Source organism: Malus sylvestris, chromosome 15, assembly GCF_916048215.2.
Source record: "Malus sylvestris chromosome 15, drMalSylv7.2, whole genome shotgun sequence".
Taxonomy (NCBI): domain Eukaryota; kingdom Viridiplantae; phylum Streptophyta; class Magnoliopsida; order Rosales; family Rosaceae; genus Malus; species Malus sylvestris.
Window position 1 is genome coordinate 22,727,677 of NC_062274.1, and position 20,839 is coordinate 22,748,515.

General features: G+C 38.1%; 2 protein-coding genes and 1 pseudogene across 2 annotated transcripts in view; 1 reads left to right on the forward strand and 2 right to left on the reverse strand.

Moving 5' to 3' along the window:
- The window catches only part of LOC126603924 (uncharacterized), a 40,419-nt gene extending 32,010 nt beyond the window's left edge, over positions 1 to 8,409 (reverse strand). Inside the window, exon 1 of the mRNA XM_050270957.1 lies at positions 7,199 to 8,409. The gene's annotated coding sequence lies outside the window, so the exon portion shown is untranslated. The remainder of the gene's footprint in view (positions 1 to 7,198) is intronic.
- On the reverse strand, positions 4,524 to 7,201 carry LOC126603922 (uncharacterized; annotated as a pseudogene).
- A 744-nt stretch (positions 8,410 to 9,153) lies between the features above and the next one.
- LOC126602813 (mitogen-activated protein kinase homolog MMK1-like) lies at positions 9,154 to 13,041 on the forward strand. The gene is made up of 6 exons (XM_050269668.1): positions 9,154 to 9,269; positions 10,358 to 10,438; positions 10,547 to 10,601; positions 11,255 to 11,333; positions 11,450 to 11,674; positions 12,788 to 13,041. Exons 1-6 carry the CDS (start codon positions 9,154 to 9,156, stop codon positions 13,039 to 13,041), a joined length of 810 nt encoding a protein of 269 aa, XP_050125625.1.
- The last annotated feature ends 7,798 nt before the right edge of the window (positions 13,042 to 20,839 follow it).

Here is a 20,839-nt window from a genome sequence, read left to right on the forward strand (position 1 = left end):
ACGGTTTTTTGTGACAAGGCTAAAACGAGCCCTTTGGCCCTCGGTTGGAGACGGAGGCAAATATGGCCATGTACTGTTCATTAAAATATTAATATCTTGGAGAATCTTGGAGGGCCAGAGGGCTAAAACGAGTCCTCTAAGGCCATCTCCAACCGAAGGCTGGCCAGAGGGCTCGTTTGAGCCCTCTAGCCCTCCAAGATTCCCCAAGATATTAATATTTTAATGAACAGTACATGGCTATATTTGCCTCCGTCTCCAACCGAGGGCCATAGGGCCAAATATAATTTATTATTTAAAAACTACAATTTAATGTTGTATAAATGGCCTAGGAAGTTATACGAAAAATAGAATTGAAAAAAAATATGAAACAAATTTTGTGAAATAAAAGTTATAGGAAAACAAATATGGAACAAAATTTGATTCATATGAAAAGGAAAAAAAAAGGGGAAAAAAAGAAGTTTACATTCATTAAAAAAAAAGAAGTTTAAATTCATTAAAAAAAAGAAAAAAAAAGAGGCCTAATAATACAACGGCTACTAGCCGTTATATTAAAAAACATTTCAAACTATTAGTGTCGGTTATAACCGACACTAATAGTAGAACTATTAAAAAAAGAATATCTTTAATGCTGTCGTCTATAACCGACAGCAATAGGAAATCATTAAAAAAAAATAGCCAGCCGCCAGCCCTCCAGCCCTCTCCGATCCCGTGGGGCCCTCCCAGATTCCAGAGCCCTCTAGCCTAGCCCTCGGTTGGAGACGGTTTTAGGGCTATTTTCGGCCCTCTGGCCCTCTGGACCCTTCGGTTGGAGATGGCCTAAGGCCATCTCTAACCTAGGGCTGGCTAGAGGGTTCGTTTTAGTCCTCTGGCCCTCCAAGATATTAAGGCCATCTCCAACCGAAGGGTGTCCAGAGGGCCAGAGGGCCGAAAATAGCCCTAAAACCGTCTCCAACCGAAGGCTAGGCCAGAGGGCTCGGGAATCTGGGAGGGCCCCATGGGATCGAAGAGGGCTGGAGGGCTGGAGGGCTGGCTGCTTTCGGCCAGCCAGCCAGCCCCGGGCTGACTATTTTTTTTTTAATGTTTCTCATTTCTGTCGGTTATAACCGACAGAAATAACAATTTGAATTTAAACTTCCAACGGCTAGCGCCACTAGCCGTTGTAAACCTCTTTTTTTTTTATGAATTTAAACCTTTTTTTTTCTATAACTTCCTATAACTTCTATTTTACAAAATTTGTTTCAATTTTTTTAATTCTATTTTTTTCCTATAACTTATATTTTACAAAATTTGGTTCATATTTTTTTTTCATATAACTTCTATTTTACAAAATTTGTTTCATATTTTTTTTAAATTCCATTTTTTTCCTATAACTTCTATTTCACAAAATTTGTTTCATATTTTTTTTAAATTCTATTTTTTTCCTATAACTTCCTAAGCCATTATACAACATTAAATTAAATTACGTAACATGAAACAACATTAAACAATATGAAACAACATTAAATAACATTAACCAACATAAAAATTATACAACACTAACTAACATGATTTTTAAATAAAATTAAGTTGTAGTTTTTAAATAATAAATTATGTTTGGCCCTATGGCCCTTTGGCCCTCGGTTGGAGACGGTTTTTTGTGACAGGGCTAAAACGAGCCCTCTGGCCCTCTGGCCCTCGGTTGGAGACGGAGGAAAATATGACCATGTACTGTTCATTAAAATATTAATATCTTGGAGAATCTTGGAGGGCCAGAGGACTAAAACGAGCCCTCTGGCCAGCCATCGGTTGGAGATGGCCTAATATTTTAATGAACAGTACAGGGCCATATTTGTCTCCGTTTCCAACCGAGGGCCAAAGGGCCAGAGGGCTCGTTTTAGCCCTGTCACAAAAAACCGTCTACAACCGAGGGCCAAACATAATTTATTATTTAAAAACTACAATTTAAATTCAAATCCAACGGTTAAATGTTTTTAAAAATGTTGTTTAAGTTTCATGTTGTTAAATTTTTTTTTATGTTATATAATTTGTATGTTGGTTAATGTTATTTAATGTTATTTCATATTGTTTAATGTTGTTTCATGTTACTTAATTTAATTTAATGTTGTATAAGTGGCCTAGGAAGTTATAGGAAAAAAATAGAATTGAAAAAAAATATGAAACAAATTTTGTGAAATAGAAGTTATAGGAAAAAAAAGGAATTTTAAAAAATATGACAAATTTTGTAAAATAGAAGTTATATGAAAAAAAAATATGAATCCAATTTTGTAAAATAGAAGTTATAGGAAAAAAATAGAATTTAAAAAAAATTGAAACAAATTTTGTGAAATAGAAGTTATAGGAAAATAATGGAATTTAAAAAAAAATATGAAACAAATTTTGTAAAATAGAAGTTATAGGAAAAAAATGGAATTTAAAAAAAATTGAAACAAATTTTGTAAAATAGAAGTTATAGGAAAAAAAATAGAATTTAAAAAAAATTGAAACAAATTTTGTAAAATAGAATTGAAAAACAATATGAAACAAAATTTGATTCATATGAAAAGGAAAAAAAAGGGAAAAAAACAAGTTTAAATTCATATAAAAAAATAACAAAGTTAATACAACGGCTACTAGCCGTTATATTCAAAAAATTTCAAACTATTAGTGTCGGTTATAACCGACACTAATAGTAATTAAAAAAAATTGCCTTTGAATAACTATTATTGTCGGTTATAACCGACAGTAATAGAAAAACTATAAAAAAAAAATAGCCAGCCCGAGGCTAGCTAGCCGGCCGAAAGCAGCCAGCCCTTTGGCCCTTTGGCCCTTTGAAATTCCGTGGGACCCTCCCAGATTCCAGAGTCCTCTGGCCTAGCCCTCGGTTGGAGACGGTTTTAGGGCAATTTTCGGCCCTCTTGCCATCTGAACCTTTCGGTTGGAGATGGCCTGACCAGCCATCGGTTGGAGATGGCCTAACTCTTGAAATTGAATTCCCTATATAGATGATGTATTTGAGTTCCGAGAGGGTAAGGGAATCGGAATGCATTTTTCCATCTTTTATGCCCTCTCATTTGTCTGCTCATCCTTGTGATTCTCGCTTAAGAGATGGTGGACGTGTTTCTCGCTCACTGGTTAGTCCTCGTGTGATGTCGCTTTCACGACCGCAAACACGAGGTCTAGAGCCAGATTGCTCGCGACTTTGGCAATATCAATGCTCGTCTGGTCCTTGACGGCTACAATTGCTTTCGAAATCGTGCTATGCACGATGAAATTGGTTGCCGGGAAGCTGAATTTGGCTATAATTGTGTTTGGTGGGTATAATCATGCTTAGTGGCTTTCTGGGCTGTAGAGTGGAATGGGTGGGTTATAATCTTGTTTGGTCTTCGAGGAATATGAATTTGGCGAGTTTTTTTAAACTATTCTTTAACCAAAAAAATTTATAAAAAAAGACAAATTTTTTATAGTCACGACATTTTAACTCTTCATGTCAAGTTATCAACGGACATGGGTCCTCTCTGGATTCATGTATCTTAATCCACCAAATCCATGTATCTGGACCATTAAAATTTGATTCAACGGCTACAAACAAATTTTCACTTTAAAATTTATAATAACTTTAGCCGTTGAATCAAATTTCAACAGTCCGGATTCATGAATTTGGTGGATTAGGATACATGGATCCGGAGATGACACATGTTCGTTATCAACCAAACAAATGAAAACAACTATTTTTTTTGCCGGAAAATAAAAACAACAAATTAAAATTTGGAAAAAAAAACTAATTAAAAATAAATATATGAATAAAATAAAGATTTTGTTTAATTTTTTTATTTTATAAATAATAATGCTAAGGAGACCAAACTTTCATACCAAATGATGTGTTACCAATAGAAAATAAGTACGTTAACGAATACTTAAGTAATAATCAAATAATCAATTTGGTTTAAAAAATTTAGTTTCTCTAGCATTACCCTTAAATTTCATATTGATTCTTATTCCAATTCAGGTGAATTAGGTCAATTTGACTCCTACTTTGATTTTAGAACATTGAAGTTAATATCTTCAACAAAAATCTGATTCTCACTCCTCATTCTAACTCCTTGTCAATTCAATTCATTCTCAATCCATTTTTTCCTATTTTGATTACGGCAACGTAAACGAGTGATTAGTATAAGTTATTCTATCATTTGTCAACAAAAGAAAAATAAAACATAAATTCTGAAGTTAATAAACATTTATCCGTAAATGGAAATCGTATACTGAAAGTTGATCGAATATAAAAACGCAATAACTTTTGGTGACTTGGGAAAATACAACATAACAAAATAATACCATATTGTTCTTCGTTTGTGGGCAATTCCTTGTGACATGCAACATAAGAATTCACGACTACATTCAGTTTGGAATTACATAACAGAGCCCTTAACTGGAAGCCACAGCAAGCGCTGACTAAATGAGTCCCTTAAAATGATGAGCGGAAGAGCGGAAGAACCCTAGTTACTATCCTAATGAACTTGTTCGACAAAGAAAGCAGAAGATAGATATAAAAACAAAATGGTTTTCCTTATGGTCATTTTCAAAGAAGCATTCAATCCACGTACATCGATGCAATGCTACATAACACAATGAAAAAATTCACATTGACAGCAGTAAATCACTTGTTTGTATGACTTTGAACCGCCTCCGAGAATAATCCAACTTATGTCGATCAAACAAAAATGTACAAAGAACCCTAAGTTATCGATTACGACTAGTGGAAATTCTTTGTTGAGCAGGAAAAAAGGAAAAGAGGTACCTAAGCTAAAAGCTGACCTGTTTAGATAGGGATACCGAAGCCTGTGATGTGTGGTACTCAACCTTGAACTGGAAAACCCAGTAACATCAAGCACTTTCCATGACATATGGTACTTACCCTGAAAAAACCAAGGGGAAATATACTTGTAAACAAAAAATGTTATGCAAGCTTCCTTCTGATCAGTTTCTAGTGTTTTTAAGACATAAGGGCTCATCATGAATAACTGCAGTTGAACATCATTTGCGCATGCGACTTATAAGGTTCTCACCTCTTTCTAGTTTCTAGACCACTCGTATATCACAATATAATTATAATGCAAATATAAATGAGCAAATGATTTCAGACAAATTCACTCGTAATTTTAGAAAATGTACATTGATAATGATAGATAAAGGAGATCCACGTAAGATTGTACATAGTATCCTTTCAAGAGGGAGAAACATACAAAGTGGTGGCGCATTCTTAGAACTTTAGACAACTTTTACGACTTATGATGTTATTCTATATTAGCAATTGAGCAACATAACCCTGGACGGTATCAAACTCTCATGTTTTCAACAGTACATTGTCAAGTGTAAGTTTTTTCTTCATATAACAATGCATTATTAAATTAAAGAGTCAAGTAGCGATAAACCTGTTTTTATACAAGTTATCCCAACAATTGGAAGCATAAGAGATTCACAAACTTAACAATGTATTATTAAATTAAGGAGTCACGAAATGTATCAGGATAACAATTAACAAAGTAAGCTTTTAATTGACTCTTAATCCTGAATTAACACTCGCTGATCCAGCTAATAATGAAGGTTAGTGTTCGTGAGCTGGCTGATTCTCGCCGTAATACTGTTGATATGTTAACATTTTATCAATTCAAAATTGTCATTATATACTTTAAAAAGGTTGAAAAAATTCAAAAACTTGTAAATTATATGAATAATGAATTATATTCTGGAAATTCCAAAATTACTTTGATTTGATCTAATCTAAATTTTTATTTAAAGAAACCACCTAATCTGAAAAGTAGAAATCTTATTCATGGTGATCGGATAGTCTGAAAATCACCTTTAATCCGGCAGCTCCATTCCTACACATAACTGCATTTCACTTGGAAAAAGAAACCGCCTCTTGAACAACATATTCCAATATGAACGACCGCGTACAACTTGAAAGCTATCTTTTAGATTATCACACTCACATGGTAATGCTTCCGCACTCGAAATCTCTGCTCCCTTCAAAAGGTTCCCTGATCTGTTCAGTAGGAAAAATATGAGAGAAAATATTGTGAGGAGCATATGTACCAACAAATTAAGCTTAATGTGAAAGAACAAAGAAAATCAAGGTTAATTGCATCACAAATAGCTTAGATATTTAGGCTAAGTACGAAAAGATTCATCTTTTCAACTGTCAAGATATAGGTTGTGAGCTTAAATAAAAAAATTGACTGATGCCATGTTTTGCACTGCAAATTAGGGTGTTTTGCAGTACGCATTGTGTCTGGTATCTTGTAAGTTTTAGAAAAAAACCAAAACATACTCTTTGGAAACAACACTGTCTCCAAACTCATCTAAGCAGCAACTAATCCATTATCCATTATTAAAATTAAGGGGGAAAAATATAGCAATTCCCCCTGTATTTATCATTTGTTTTTTATTTGTCCGCTGAACTTTCTATCAAGTTTCAAGACCTCCTATTCCTAATCTCTTAAAATGTGTGCAATTTCTCTCTTCTTAGGTCCGTCAACTTTTCCTTTAAATTTGGAGTTTTTTTTGGTGAATTCAAATGAGATTTTCCCTTATTTATAATAATAATGGAAAAATTGTTTGCATCCCAAATTAATTCATATAAAAACAAACCGATAGTCTTAACATGTTCAAGTATCCAAGTATATGGGTTCAATGCTTTCTTAATGACAATGATAATAACCTTAAAAAGTACTAACATCACTGTGCATGTACTTATATAACATATAAGAAATATAAAAGAGAGAAGGAGACAATCTACTTACAATGGAGTAAAGCCGGCAATATTCCTCTCACCCAATCTGTAGTAAGGTATCAAGCAAGGACGTTGGGTAAAGAAAGGAAAGTTATAACCAGGTTTTGAGCCATCTTTACCTTCGACTTGTTGAACAGTTTACATTTCTGGCTTTCAAAGTCCCAGCTAAAGATCAATTCTGAAGTGTCATAGAAGATGACATGAGCATTCAGACTTATTGCATTGGGTTTAAACACTATATCTGCACTGGGTATAAACATTGTATCCGCCCCCCATACCAAACTATTCCTAACAACACTATATTTGAGAGTCCATTGGTCACCAGATTCACATTGATCATTATAAGACCAAAAACGAAAAGTATTTGAACCATCACATGTTACATAACAAACAAGATCCTTTGACATCCCAAGACATCCCATTGCTCACTGGTCCTATCATCGTCCGCAAGAACACGAGAGCATTCAAAGGCTCAAGCTTTAATGGTATTGAGGTCAATACACAAACCTTCCTGTGAACTAGCAAGGCCATATAACACCCCCTGCAAGTATACAAAATGCCTGCAAACCTTGGAACTTTTAAACCCATCAATGAACATGGGGTCAAGTTGACCCACTGTCCAGATTGCGAAATATGTCTGCCATCGGGGTGAAGGTTCGCGTTGGGACTGTGGAACCACTGGATTTGGATTGTGGGGAATGATCAATTCGAATAACTCTAGTGGTTGGATTCAACAGGGTCAAAAGCCAAGGCAGCGCAAAAATGCTCACGCTCATGTGCACACGCTATAGGTATGGAGACATGTGGTTCAGTGATGGGGTTGAACACACAGAATTGACAAGTCTTAGGTTAAAGAACAGAATTAACCCACTACAACAGTCTAGATAATTGTCAGATACGTAGCGCGGCTGACTTAGAACTACTTTACCGGGTTTTAGAATGCCATCATTCCAGAATTTGGTCCAGTAGTTATAATTATGATGCAAACATACGTAATTGAGTTGAAGATACGTATCATCATCAGAAAATGTACACAACTATTATATAAAAAAACAAACAGATATCATGATGTTGTTATATCCTGCAGATATAAATGAGCAAATGATTTCAGGTAGTTTGCTCGACTTATAACACCAGAAAATGTGCACAACTATTATATAAAAAAACAAACAGATATCATGATATTGTTATATCCTGCCTCTTTCACAACCTCCCAACATTTAGGGAGAAAGAGAGCCTGGTTAGTCTTACCAATGGATGGCACTGGCACTGGCTCGGCAGAACAATTGGCATGTCTTGCTTGGTGCTGGCTCACTGGGTCCCCAAGGGCATGGATTCACTTGGATTGACCCTTTTCCGGCCTGATTTTATCATCACATCGGTTTATAAGATATTTGGACCCAACTGGATTTGGCTGCTTTCTGATTAAGAAATCAGTAATCAGATGTCTCGCCCCCAAAATCAGTCTGGAATGGTGAAGATTACCCTGAATACCCTTTATATCATGCCCAATGGGTCAGTGTTGAATTCTGCAACAAATCGCCACAGGTAGAGAGGGGAGTAAAATTGGAGGAAAGGAACTAAATTAGGTTAGACTCTGAAGACCTACAGGGATTGAAAGGGGATTTAAAACTTGAATACAAAACCGATAACTTCGATCCTGGTTGGCAACTCTATATATATATACCATTTTGCCCCTACTAATAATGGCTGAGAATAGGGTTATTTAGGGTATTTAGATAACACTCGACTAAACGGCCCGAACGACGCCGTGTCTGATTCTTCAAATAAGCAACCTTCCCTCCATTTCTCGAACCAGAAACAAATCGGAGAAGCAAACAGCTCGGAGCTCCGCTCTCCTCGACGAACAGAACTGCAAGGAACGAATCTAGATCGGAATTTCAGGTTTGATATATAATATCCTCCAAATGTTATGAGTATTTATAACTCTTTCTCAATTTCTTGAATGTAGTTTATAGCTTTTCTTCCATTTCTTGAAATCAGACCAGTAAATCGGAGCTCTGCTCTCCTACGAAGAACAGGAGTGTGAGCGACGAATCTAGATCGGAATTTCAGGTTTGATATATAATATCCTTCAAATGTTATGAGTGTTTATAACTGTTTCTCAATTTCTTGAAATGTAGTTAATTGCTTTTCCTCCATTTCTTGAAATCAGACCAGTAAATCGGAGCTCTGCTCTCCTACGAAGAACAGGAGTGCGAGGGACGAATCTATATCGGAATTTCAGGTTTGATATGTAATATCCTTCAAATGTTATGAGTATTTATAACTCTTTCTCCATTTCTTGAAATGTAGCTCATAGCTTTTCCTCCATTTCTTGAAATCCGACAGGTAAATGCTGCAGCTTGTAGCTCTGCTCTGCTATGACGAACACTGTGAGGGATGATTTGAATGCATTAGAGCATGCCTGGAGACGGAATCGGTCCTTTGTCCGATTAAGAAAACAGAAATTTTCGTTTGCAGAAAGATTGGCGGGAAGGTAATTGTTTTTATTTTTTTAATTGTTTTTTTTTTTGTCTTGATTTTATTAAGGTTTTCTTTAATCTTTAATCTTTAATCTAATTTAATCTTGTGTTTTCTTATCAAGGCATCGAAATACGAAAGCGAATACATACACCGCAAACTGCTAGGTTAGTTGAATTACTTGATTTTTGTATTATTTTTCTTTTTATTTGTAAATTTTATTTGATTTTTAATCTATTTATATAGGAAACATTAGTATCCGATCCCTAGTTCTTACTGTTTATTAACTAAGACCTTATTAGTTATCAAATTTTGATTCAAGTCCCTAGAATTAATGTGATAATGAATTTACATGTTTATTATATAATTTTTTAATATAAAAATTAGTAATTAATTTAGGGTTTAATACTCACATCTCTATTAAACTTCTAATTAATTTTCAATTCAAACATTTCCAAAATAATAAAAAAATTAAATTAAGTTTGTACCTATTAGTTTTTTTTATATATAAAAAGATTCTTAATTTTTAATCTTAAATGTACCCATTCATATAATTTTTCAATTTTTAAATCTTAAATGTACCCATTCTCAAATATATCAATTTGTTATATGTAAAATGTACCCTTTTTTAATATAAAATCCATTCAAATTTTTTAATCCATGTTTAAACTTATATGGGTACATTCTTTTTCGTTGATTTGAGAATGTATCGATGTTTTGGTACAATAATTTTTTTTGTTAATTTTGGTTAATGTACCCATACATATATGTACACACATACACACACACAATATAATAGAGAGTATAATTTATATTTTATTATTTTTAATCCCATAAATTATGGGTTTTATTTAAAATCTCATTAATATAAACAATTACAAATTTCAATTTTTAATTTTTAATTTACAAAATATAGTAACTTACATTATTACATTAATGTCAGGGACCTCAATCAAAAACTAAAAACTAACAAGATTTCAATCAAAGAATATTGATAACTAAGGATCGCATCCAAAGTGTCCCATTTATATATTTAAGTAGTTTGACTTATTGTTATTTATGAGTTAATAGGAAAAGGAGCTTTTGGATTTGTTGTGGTTGTAGTCACATCTCGGACGGCAACGATTATGCCGTGAAATGGGTACGTTTCGGGCAGGACAATCTTTCATTTGAGAAGGTGCAGAGGTGAAAAAAAAATCATAATATTTTTTATTTATTTTTATTCATTTATCTAATTTAAAGTGCTGGTATATATTATATACTTTTTTTTGTAATTTTGTTTGCATTTCTCAGTGAGGCAAAGGAGATGTGCAATCTCGTTCATTCCAACGTGGTTCGCTATTTCTCGGTAAGTATGAACACTATCCTAATCTCTTCTTTTCCTATTATCTTCTTTGTTTAAAAACATTTTTTTTCTTTGGACACCCATTTTTTCCATTGTTGTTTGTATATAAAACATGAGAATTGTTATCGGTACTTTAAAAATCTAGTCGGCGCACTTCAAACTTATATTAAGAAGAAAATTAGAGTGTCAATAATCATCGTCTAAAAGATATTTCAATTTAAAAGAATTTTTCAAACGAGTCAATAGTCACATTTTTCTTGGTTTAAACCCAATTTCACCATTTGGTTGCTTTATTTCTCTGTACATCCAAAATATGCAGTCCACTAGTAAAGCAAAATGGACCCAAAACGACCTAGTAAAGCAAAATGGGCCCAAAGCACAATTCTTGTCCGGTTTTTGTCAATTTTATTAACCACGAAAATGCTAGTTCGTCTCTAGACACCCTTTGTTTATCATATACCCAAATTGTAAATTTTTTTCTAGGCAACCCCTTGTTTTTCATAACACCCCAGTTTATTATTATTATTTTTCTCTAGACACCCTTAATAGTTTTAATATACCAAATTAACCTTCTTCACATTTCTCTTTTCATAAATTTTATTTTATTGATTTATGAATACAATTTTATATTGTATTAATTTATTCTTGTAAATTAGACTTGGTACGAGCCACCAGGTGTCCGGACATTTTTTGGTGAGGTCGATCTTAAAGCGGCAGTGCCTTATCATTATATCTGTATACAAATGGAACTATGTGACAGGTAATTGATACTCAATATTTATGTGCAATTTGATTTGTTTATTTATTTTTATTTATTGTTCATAAGTATGTAACTTTTGTTGTTGTTGCAGCGGTGCTGCTGTTGTATGATGTGACACACAGGTCACTGGACGAACTGCTTAAGGACCAAAAAGAAAATGGCAAAAAAGGATTGGAGGGTAAAGCATTGCCTTACTTCATTCAGATCTTGGAGGGGTTGAGATACCTCCATAGCAAAGATGTCATTCACGGAGATTTAAAACTTGACAACATACTTCTTCACGATGATCAGCTTAAAATTTGTGACTTTGGGACAGGTAAGTAGTGATTTAGTTTGTTTTATGTTTCAATTTTTATTTATTTATGTGGTTGTTTTATTTAAATAATTGATTTCTTTTAGTTGGCATTTAATTTGAAGTCTATACTCTAGAATGACCAAACTTAGGGGCAAGTCTTCAATCGTCCGGCTTTATATTCATCCAACTTATATTCATTTTTTCCTTCATTCAATCTTCACCATCCAGACAATTAAAGAAAAATTACAAACTTAAACCTTTGACTCACCTTCAAAAATCTTAAATTCGCTGTCAGCCCCAAATTTCAAATTACCAAAACCAATAAGTCAACAAATACAAACTAGAGTGTGAATTGGAATACATTCTAATGTCGAGGGGAAACGAAAAGTAGCATTCCTTTAATGCCAAAAGTGACAATCAAAACTCAAATGAAAAATTGAACTCTTAGCTCCAAAGCAATTCATTGCAGTTCAAATAACTAGTGAAGAAGTTTGATCGACGACGTTCACTCCTATGGAAATAAACAACGCAACAAAAAGCAGCAACATGTCCGAAAGGTTGATTTGCTTCCTCTAGTTACATCCCAATGTCAATCCCAAATTCCGACCAAAAACTGTCAATCTCAAACCCGAAAGTTGAAAGGAACCGTTAAATCCTAAAACCAGTAACTTCATTTCAGTGGTCTGTCACATCCAAAATTGATCAAACAAGCAGTGGCTCCTCCTCCTAGAATATACCCAACAAGCAGAACCAGGTACGTCAGCCACACTCACCACCATCCAACACAACCAAACACATCCTCCTCCACCCCCACCCTTCTTCTTTCCCTCTCTCTCATGTCACTTCGGTAGAGGGCTCAGTATCAGATTGCGGAGGGGAGAGGCAGCTAGGAAGGGAATGGTGGTCGTTTGGCCTGAGATTTGCTGTAATTTTTTGGAAATGTTCAATCTTTTTCCTCTTTTCAATCGAATTTTCAGTTTTCCTATCTCTCATTTTTGTTGTTGGCTGTGTATTTTTCCTTAATGCATACAGTCTAGTTGGTATCTAATTTGAGTTGTCTCTTTATTGTAGCCAAACTCACTAGAGAAGCAAGTTATGTAAAGGTATCTAATTTGAGTTGTCTCTTTATTGTAGCCAAACTCACTAGAGAAGCAAGTTATGTAAAGGATATGAATGATGTGGGGCTTATATTCTTCCAAATGGTCAATGGCATAAACCAAAAGGATCTCCTCCTTTTTAAGTACAAAAACACATTACCTGCCACATGGAACGAGCAAACAGAAGGAGCAAGAAACTTATTGTCCATTTTGAGGGCTAAATGTCCTCCCACAGCGTTTGAAGCTTTGCATTCAGCTAAACTGCAGAGGGGTGAATCTCTCCTTAATTAGATAGATAGTAGTCGGATGATAAAAAAGAAAAATTGTACAGAAAACATAGTCATACTAGTACTAGTTTAAAGCAAAAGAAAAATTGTACAAAAATTTCTTTTTCAACTGCACAACAATTGTGTGCAGACTAGGTATTCAGTGATGTGCCTGACCCTCAGCTGGAACGCTACTGCTGCAAATGGTCCTATGTTTGTTGAGGTTGTCCTTGTCAAACACCAGACCACTAAGCCTTTTCTTGAGCTTTATCAGAGAAGGTGTTTGGTTACGATGCAAAATCTGTGGATCCATGCAAGGCTCAAGGGCTGGGCTTCTTCTGGTGACGACGGCAGTTCCAGTTGGTTTGTGTTTCTTGGTTTACACTCTTTTGTATCTGTTTCTCAGAAAGGACCGCGAAAATAAAACTGGATTCTGCTACCATATCCAACCATCAATGATCACAAGTGCACTGGAACTTGCATTTGGGTGTAATTCTCTGCTGGAAGTGCTAATACAACAACAACAACAAAGCCTTTTCCCACTAAGTGGGGTCGGCTATATGAATCCTAGAACGTCATTGCGCTCGGTTTTGTGTCATGTCCTCCGTTAGATCCAAAATCAAGTCTTTTCTTAGGGTCTCTTCCAAAGTTTTCCTAGGTCTTCATCTACCCCTTCGGCCCTGAACCTCTGTCCCGTAGTCACATTTTCGAACCGGAGCGTCAGTAGGCCTTCTTTGCACATGTCCAAACCTCGGATATCCTCATTCCCAATCTTATCCTTTCTCGTGTGCCCATACATCCCACGAAGCATCCTCATCTCCGCTACACCCATTTTGTGTACGTGTTGATGCTTCACCGCCCAACATTCTGTGCCATACAACATCGCTGGCCTTATTGCCGTCCTATAAAATTTTCCCTTGAGCTTCAGTGGCCTACAACGGTCACACAACACGCCGGATGCACTCTTACACTTCATCCATCCAGCTTGTATTCTATGGTTGAGATCTCCATCTAATTCTCCGTTCTCTTGCAAGATAGATCCTAGGTAGCGAAAACGGTCACTTTTTGTGATCTTCGCTAGATTGCTCCGGTCATTAGTGTGGATAAGTATATAAATGGATAGAGATAGGAAAGCAAACACAAGATGTACGTGGTTCACCCAGATTGGCTACGTCCACGGAATAGAGGAGTTCTCATTAATTGTGAAGGGTTTACACAAGTACATAGGTTCAAGCTCTCCTTTAGTGAGTACAAGTGAATGATTTAGTACAAATGACATTAGGAAATATTGTGGGAGAATGATCTCGTAACCACGAAACTTCTTAGTACTGGAGTGTGGTATCGTCTTGACTTTCCTTATCTGTCTCATAGGTAGATGTGGCATCTTCTCTAGAAGTACTCTTCCTCCATCCAGGGGTGGTATCTGTAACTGATGGAGATGCACAAGGTAATGTATCAATGTCACTTGAAGCTTACTTGTAGTTTCAGGCTTGGTCAAGCACGATACAAACCATGTAATAGGAGTCCCCCAAGTCGCCGAGCTAGGGGATCTGCTGAAAGAGGTGACAGACAAGGTAAGCAATTAGAGCTCCGGCTGATTGTTCACATTCTCCCTATCTTGCAGGCAGCATGAAGGATAAAGAGAAGAAAAATGAGAAGAGATGATATGGGATACTTTTGCTTTTGAAGAAGTAACTTTCCACAGGCTTATTCTTGAACTGGACTGGAGGGTTTTCTGGTTTCCTCCAGAGATAAGGCCGACTGAAGAATTTGAGGGTCAAAACAAGTCCATCAAATCTAGAGTACGTTCGACCCTGCTGATATGGGATACTTTTGCTTTTGACAGAGTAATGGATGTATCGGCACGTGTGCTGTTACGCTTGTCTCCACATGCTTCCTTGTATCCTTCTCACTTGCCCTATCTGTTCCTCAGGCAGATGCGGGATCTTCCCTGGAAGCATAAGGTGTTGAAGATGAGTACTCGAGAGCAATGCCAGGTAAGTAATCAGGTAAGGGGTTCCAGGCAGTCAGTTCCTGGCTGGAAGCTTGATTCCAAGTGCTGACTGATTGCTCTCTTTCTCCTTGTCTTGCAGGTAAGAACAAGGCCAAAAGAAAAGACAGGGAAAAAGCATGATATGGGATACTCTTGCTTTTAACCCTGATGATATGAGATATTCTTGCTCTAGTATAGCTTGTTTACAGAGGTATTATCGGGGGGAAAGAAAGCTTAATATTTCGAAAGGCTTCGTTGGGAGTGCCCTCTCAGATAAGAGGAAGGGTTGAGCATTTTTGCAGGTCTGCCTGTCCGTTGGGGATGGAGGTCGACATATATAGGAGTCTCCCTAACATCAAGTAATAATGCTATTCCTTTACCCTGCTTGGTCATAGCACGGTAGTGGGAGCTGCCAGCTTCACAAGTTTTAACTCTGTCAGAGCACTTTGAAAAAGTGGTCTGTGGTATCTGGAAAGCTGATGTTGCGTGTGAAGATTACAGACAAGCTTTATCCAAGGAGATCCAGCTCTTGAAGTTGGGAAAGTGGTGCCTCTTCGGTTTTCGAACAAGCAATCATGTTGGGGATCTGGCTCTCGAGATTCGGAGAACGATGCCTCTTCGATTTTTGAGAAAGCAATCCTACTAGGGGTCTGGCTCTCGAGATTCGGAGAGCGGTGTCTTCGATTTTTGAGAAAGTAATCATGTTGGGAGTCTGGCTCTCGAGATTCGGAGGGCGGTGATGCCTCTTCGATTTTTGAGAAAGCAATCCTACTGGGGGTCTGGCTCTCGAGATTCGGAGAACGATGCCTCTTCGATTTTTGAGAAAGCAATCCTACTGGGGGTCTGGCTCTCGAGATTCGGAGAGCGGTGTCTTCGAATTTTGAGAAAGTAATCATGTTGGGAGTCTGGCTCTCGAGATTCGGAGGGCGGTGCCTCTTCGATTTTGGAGCAAACAATCTTGTTGGGAGTGTTTTCTCGAATGTGAGTAAAGGTTGGGCATGTTTGCTAGTCTACCTTGCCACGAAGCACAGAGGTTGACACACAGGGACTTTCCAATTATCCAGCAGTGGTACTGTTCCTTTACCCTCTCTTCGATTTTTGAGGAAGTAATCATGTTAGAAGTCTGGCTCTCGAGATTCGGAGGGCGGTGCCTCTTCGATTTTGGAGCAAGCAATCTTGTTGGGAGTGTTTTCTCGAATGTGAGTAAAGGTTGGGCATGTTTGCTAGTCTACCTTGCCACGAAGCACAGAGGTTGACACACAGGGACTTTCCGATTATCCAGCCGTGGTACTGTTCCTTTACCCTCTCTTCGATTTTTGAGAAAGTAATCATGTTGGGAGTCTGGCTCTCGAGATTCGGAGGGCGGTGCCTCTTCGATTTTGGAGCAAGCAATCTTGTTGGGAGTGTTTTCTCGAATGTGAGTAAAGGTTGGGCATGTTTGCTAGTCTACCTTGCCACGAAGCACAGAGGTTGACACACCGGGACTTTCCAATTATCCAGCAGTGGTACTGTTCCTTTACCATTGTGGGTAATAATATGGTAGCTAGACCTTCAAAATTTATGTGTCTAAACTTTGTTAGTGTTGTTTCTTTGCTAATCTTTTACCCTTCTTGGTCAGAGCGATGTAGTGGGAGCTGCAAGCTTCACGTGTCTCAACTTTGTCAGAGAACTTTGGCAAAGTTATATGTGGTACCCATGAGCTACTGTTGCGTGTGGGAAGTGGGTGATTGAACAGTACGATTCATGTGCTTTCTACTTCGCCAGAAATCTTCGACAGAATGCCTATAATTTCCGCAAAGCTGAGTGTGCGTGTGACAGGTGCTGACAGGGCTGGAAAAGTAGGTGCCTCTTCGATTTCTGAGATCGGCCCTCATGGTCTCTGAGCAGCCCAGCTTTTGAGAAAGCAAGCCTCTTCGATTTCTGAGATCGGCCTTCGTGGTCTTTGAGCAGCCCAGCTTTTGAGAAAGCAAACGCCTCTTCGATTTCTGAGATCGACCCTCGTGGTCTCTGAGCAGCCCAGCTTTTGAGAAAGCAAACGCCTCTTCGATTTCTGAGCAGGCGCCTCTTCGATTTTTGAAGCTTCATCGAGTGCAGATTTTTATAGGGGCAGACATTAAGTTCCAAAGCACACTTGAATATCCACCAGTAGAAGCTCCATTCTTGCACTTCTAAGATCTTGATTTGTCCGACCTCTTCTCTCTTCAACACCTTTGAAAATGTCTAGCCCCTCCGACCGTCGTTTTGACTTGAACCTTGTTGAAGAGGCAGCCCCGCCTTCTCCAGACAACATATGGCGCCCATCCTTCGTCTCCCCTACTGGTCCTCTTACCGTTGGGGATTCCGTGATGAAGAATGTATGACCGCTGCGGTAGTGGCCAGGAACATTCTCACTCCCAAAGATAACAGACTACTTTCCAAACGGTCTGATGAGTTGGCTGTTAAGGATTCTCTGGCTCTTAGTGTTCAGTGTGCAGGTTCTGTGTCTAATATGGCCCAACGCCTATTTGCTCGAACCCGCCAAGTTGAATCATTGGCGGTTGAAGTGATGAGTCTCAAACAGGAGATTAGAGGGCTCAAGCATGAGAATAAACAGTTGCACCGGCTCGCACATGACTATGCTACAAACATGAAGAGGAAGCTTGACCAGATGAAGGAATCTGATGGTCAGGTTTTACTTGATCATCAGAGATTTGTGGGTTTGTTCCAAAGGCATTTATTGCCTTCGTCTTCTGGGGCTGTACCGCGTAATGAAGCTCCAAATGATCAACCTCTGATGCCTCCTCCTTCTAGGGTTCTGTCCAGTACTGAGGCTCCGAATCATCCCCCTCCGGTGCCTTCTCTGTCTGGGGCTCTACCGACTGCTGAGACTTCTCCTAAGCAACCTTTGTGAAGGCTCCCTCTTGTTTGTTTATTTTGACTCAAGTATATGTACATATTTGTAACTTATCGGGGATATCAATAAATAAGTTTTCCTTCATTTCAACGTATTGTGTTAAATACAACAAAGCCTTCTTCGCTAAGTTCTTTGAATTTTCTTTTGTTGAAGCTTGTATGTTGAAGCTTTGTGAGTGGAGCATATAGGTTGAGGTAGTGTTCCCTTAATTTCCCGAGTGAGGAAAACTTCTCGGTTAGAGACTTGGAAAATCCAAGTCACTGAGTGGGATCGGCTATATGAATCTTAGAACGCCATTGTGTTCTGTCCTGTGTCATGTCCTCCGTTAGATCCAAGTACTCTAAGTCTTTTCTTAGGGTCTCTTCCAAAGTTTTCCTAGGTCTTCCTCTACCCCTTTGGCCCTGAACCTCTGTCCCATAGTCGCATCTTCTAATCGGAGCGTCAGTAGGCCTTCTTTGCACATGTCCAAACCACCGTAACCGATTTTCTCTCATCTTTCCTTCAATTTCGGCTACTCCTACTTTACCCCGGATATCCTCATTCCTAATCTTATCCTTTCTCGTGTGCCCACACATCCAACGAAGCATCCTCATCTCCGCTACACCAATTTTGTGTACGTGTTGATGCTTCACCGCCCAACATTCTGTGCCATACAGCATCGCCGGCCTTATTGCCGTCCTATAAAATTTTCCCTTGAGCTTCAGTGGCATACGGCGGTCACACAACACGGCGGATGCACTCTTCCACTTCATCCATCCAGCTTGTATTCTATGGTTGAGATCTCCATCTAATTCTCCGTTCTTTTGCAAGATAGATCCTAGGTAACGAAAACGGTCGCTCTTTGGTATTTCTTGATCTCCGATCCTCACCCCTAACTCGTTTTGGCCTCCATTTGCACTGAACTTGCACTCCATATATTCTGTCTTTGATCGGCTTAGGCGAAGACCTTTAGATTCCAACACTTCTCTCCAAAGGTTAAGCTTTGCATTTACCCCTTCCTGAGTTTCATCTATCAACACTATATCGTCTGCGAAAAGCATACACCAAGGAATATCATCTTGAATATGTCCTGTTAACTCATCCATTACCAACGCAAAAAGGTAAGGACTTAAGGATGAGCCTTGATGTAATCCTACAGTTATGGGGAAGCTTTCGGTTTGTCCTTCATGAGTTCTTACGGCAGTCTTTGCTCCTTCATACATATCCTGTATAGCTTGGATATATGCTACTCGTACTCCTTTCTTCTCTAAAATCCTCCAAAGAATGTCTCTTGGGACCCTATCATACGCTTTTTCCAAATCTATAAAGACCATGTGTAAATCCTTTTTCACATCTCTATATCTTTCCATCAATCTTCGTAAGAGATAGATTGCCTCCATGGTTGAGCGCCCTGGCATGAACCCGAATTGGTTGTCTGAAACCCGTGTCTCTTGCCTCAATCTATGCTCAATGACTCTCTCCCAGAGCTTCATTGTATGACTCATTAGCTTAATACCCCTATAGTTCATGCAATTTTGTACATCGCCCTTATTCTTGTAGATAGGCACCAAAGTGCTCGTTCACCACTCATTTGGCATCTTCTTCGTTTTCAAAATCCTATTGAAAAGGTCAGTGAGCCATGTTATACCTGTCTCTCCCAAAACTTTCCACACTTCGATTGGTATATCGTCTGGGCCTACTGCTTTTCTATGCTTCATCTTCTTCAAAGCTACAACCACTTCTTCCTTCCGGATTCTACGATAAAAAGAGTAGTTTCTACACTCTTCTGAGTTACTCAACTCCCCTAAAAAAGAACTCATTTCATGTCCTTCATTGAAAAGATTATGAAAATAACCTTTCCATCTGTCTTTAACCGCGTTCTCTGTAGCAAGAACCTTTCCATCCTCATCCTTGATGCACCTCACTTGGTTTAGGTCCCTTGTCTTCTTTTCCCTTGCTCTAGCTAGTTTATAGATATCCAACTCTCCTTCTTTGGTATCTAGTCGCTTATACATATCGTCATAAGCCGCTAACTTAGCTTCTCTCACAGCTTTCTTCGCCTCTTGCTTCGCTTTTCTATACCTTTCACCATTTTCATTGGTCCTATCCTTGTATAAGGCTTTACAACATTCCTTCTTAGCCTTCACCTTTGTTTGTACCTCCTCATTCCACCACCAAGATTCCTTTTGGTGTGGGGCAAAGCCCTTGGACTCTCCTAATACCTCTTTTGCTACTTTTCGGATACAACTAGCCATGGAATCCCACATTTGGTTAGTTTCCCCCTCTCTATCCCACACACACTGGGTGATTACTTTCTCTTTGAAAATGGCTTGTTTTTGTTCTTTTAGATTCCACCATCTAGTCCTTGGGCACTTCCAAGTCTTGTTCTTTTTTCTCACTCGTTTGATATGTACATCCATCACCAACAAGCGATGTTGATTAGCCACGCTCTCTCCTGGTATAACTTTGCAATCCTTACAAGTTATACGATCCCCTTTCCTCATTAGAAGAAAATCTATTTGTGTTTTTGACGACCCACTCTTGTAGGTGATCACATGTTCTTCTCTCTTCTTAAAGAAGGTGTTGGCTAAGAAGAGATCATATGCCATTGCAAAATCCAAGATAGCTTCCCCATCCTCGTTTCTCTCCCCAAAACCATGGCCACCATGAAAACCTCCATAGTTGCCTGTCTCCCTGCCCACGTGTCCATTTAAATCTCCTCCTATAAATAACTTCTCCGTCTGAGCAATTCCTTGCACCAAGTCTCCAAGGTCTTCCCAAAATTTCTCCTTCGAACTCGTATCCAACCCTACTTGAGGTGCGTACGCACTAATCACATTGATAAGTTCTTGTCCTATTACAATCTTGATTGCCATGATTCTATCTCCTACCCTCTTGACATCTACAACATCTTGTGTCAAGGTCTTGTCCACGATGATGCCAACACCATTTCTCGTT

Bases quoted from the DNA above. Each gene is read 5' to 3' on its own strand.
- LOC126602813 (XM_050269668.1), top strand. From the start codon at position 9,154: ATGACGAACACTGTGAGGGATGATTTGAATGCATTAGAGCATGCCTGG. The intron at 11,334-11,449 runs GTATACAAATGG...TTGTTGTTGCAG, and splicing joins AGTGCCTTATCATTATATCT to CGGTGCTGCTGTTGTATGAT. The intron at 11,675-12,787 runs GTAAGTAGTGAT...TCTTTATTGTAG, and splicing joins AATTTGTGACTTTGGGACAG to CCAAACTCACTAGAGAAGCA.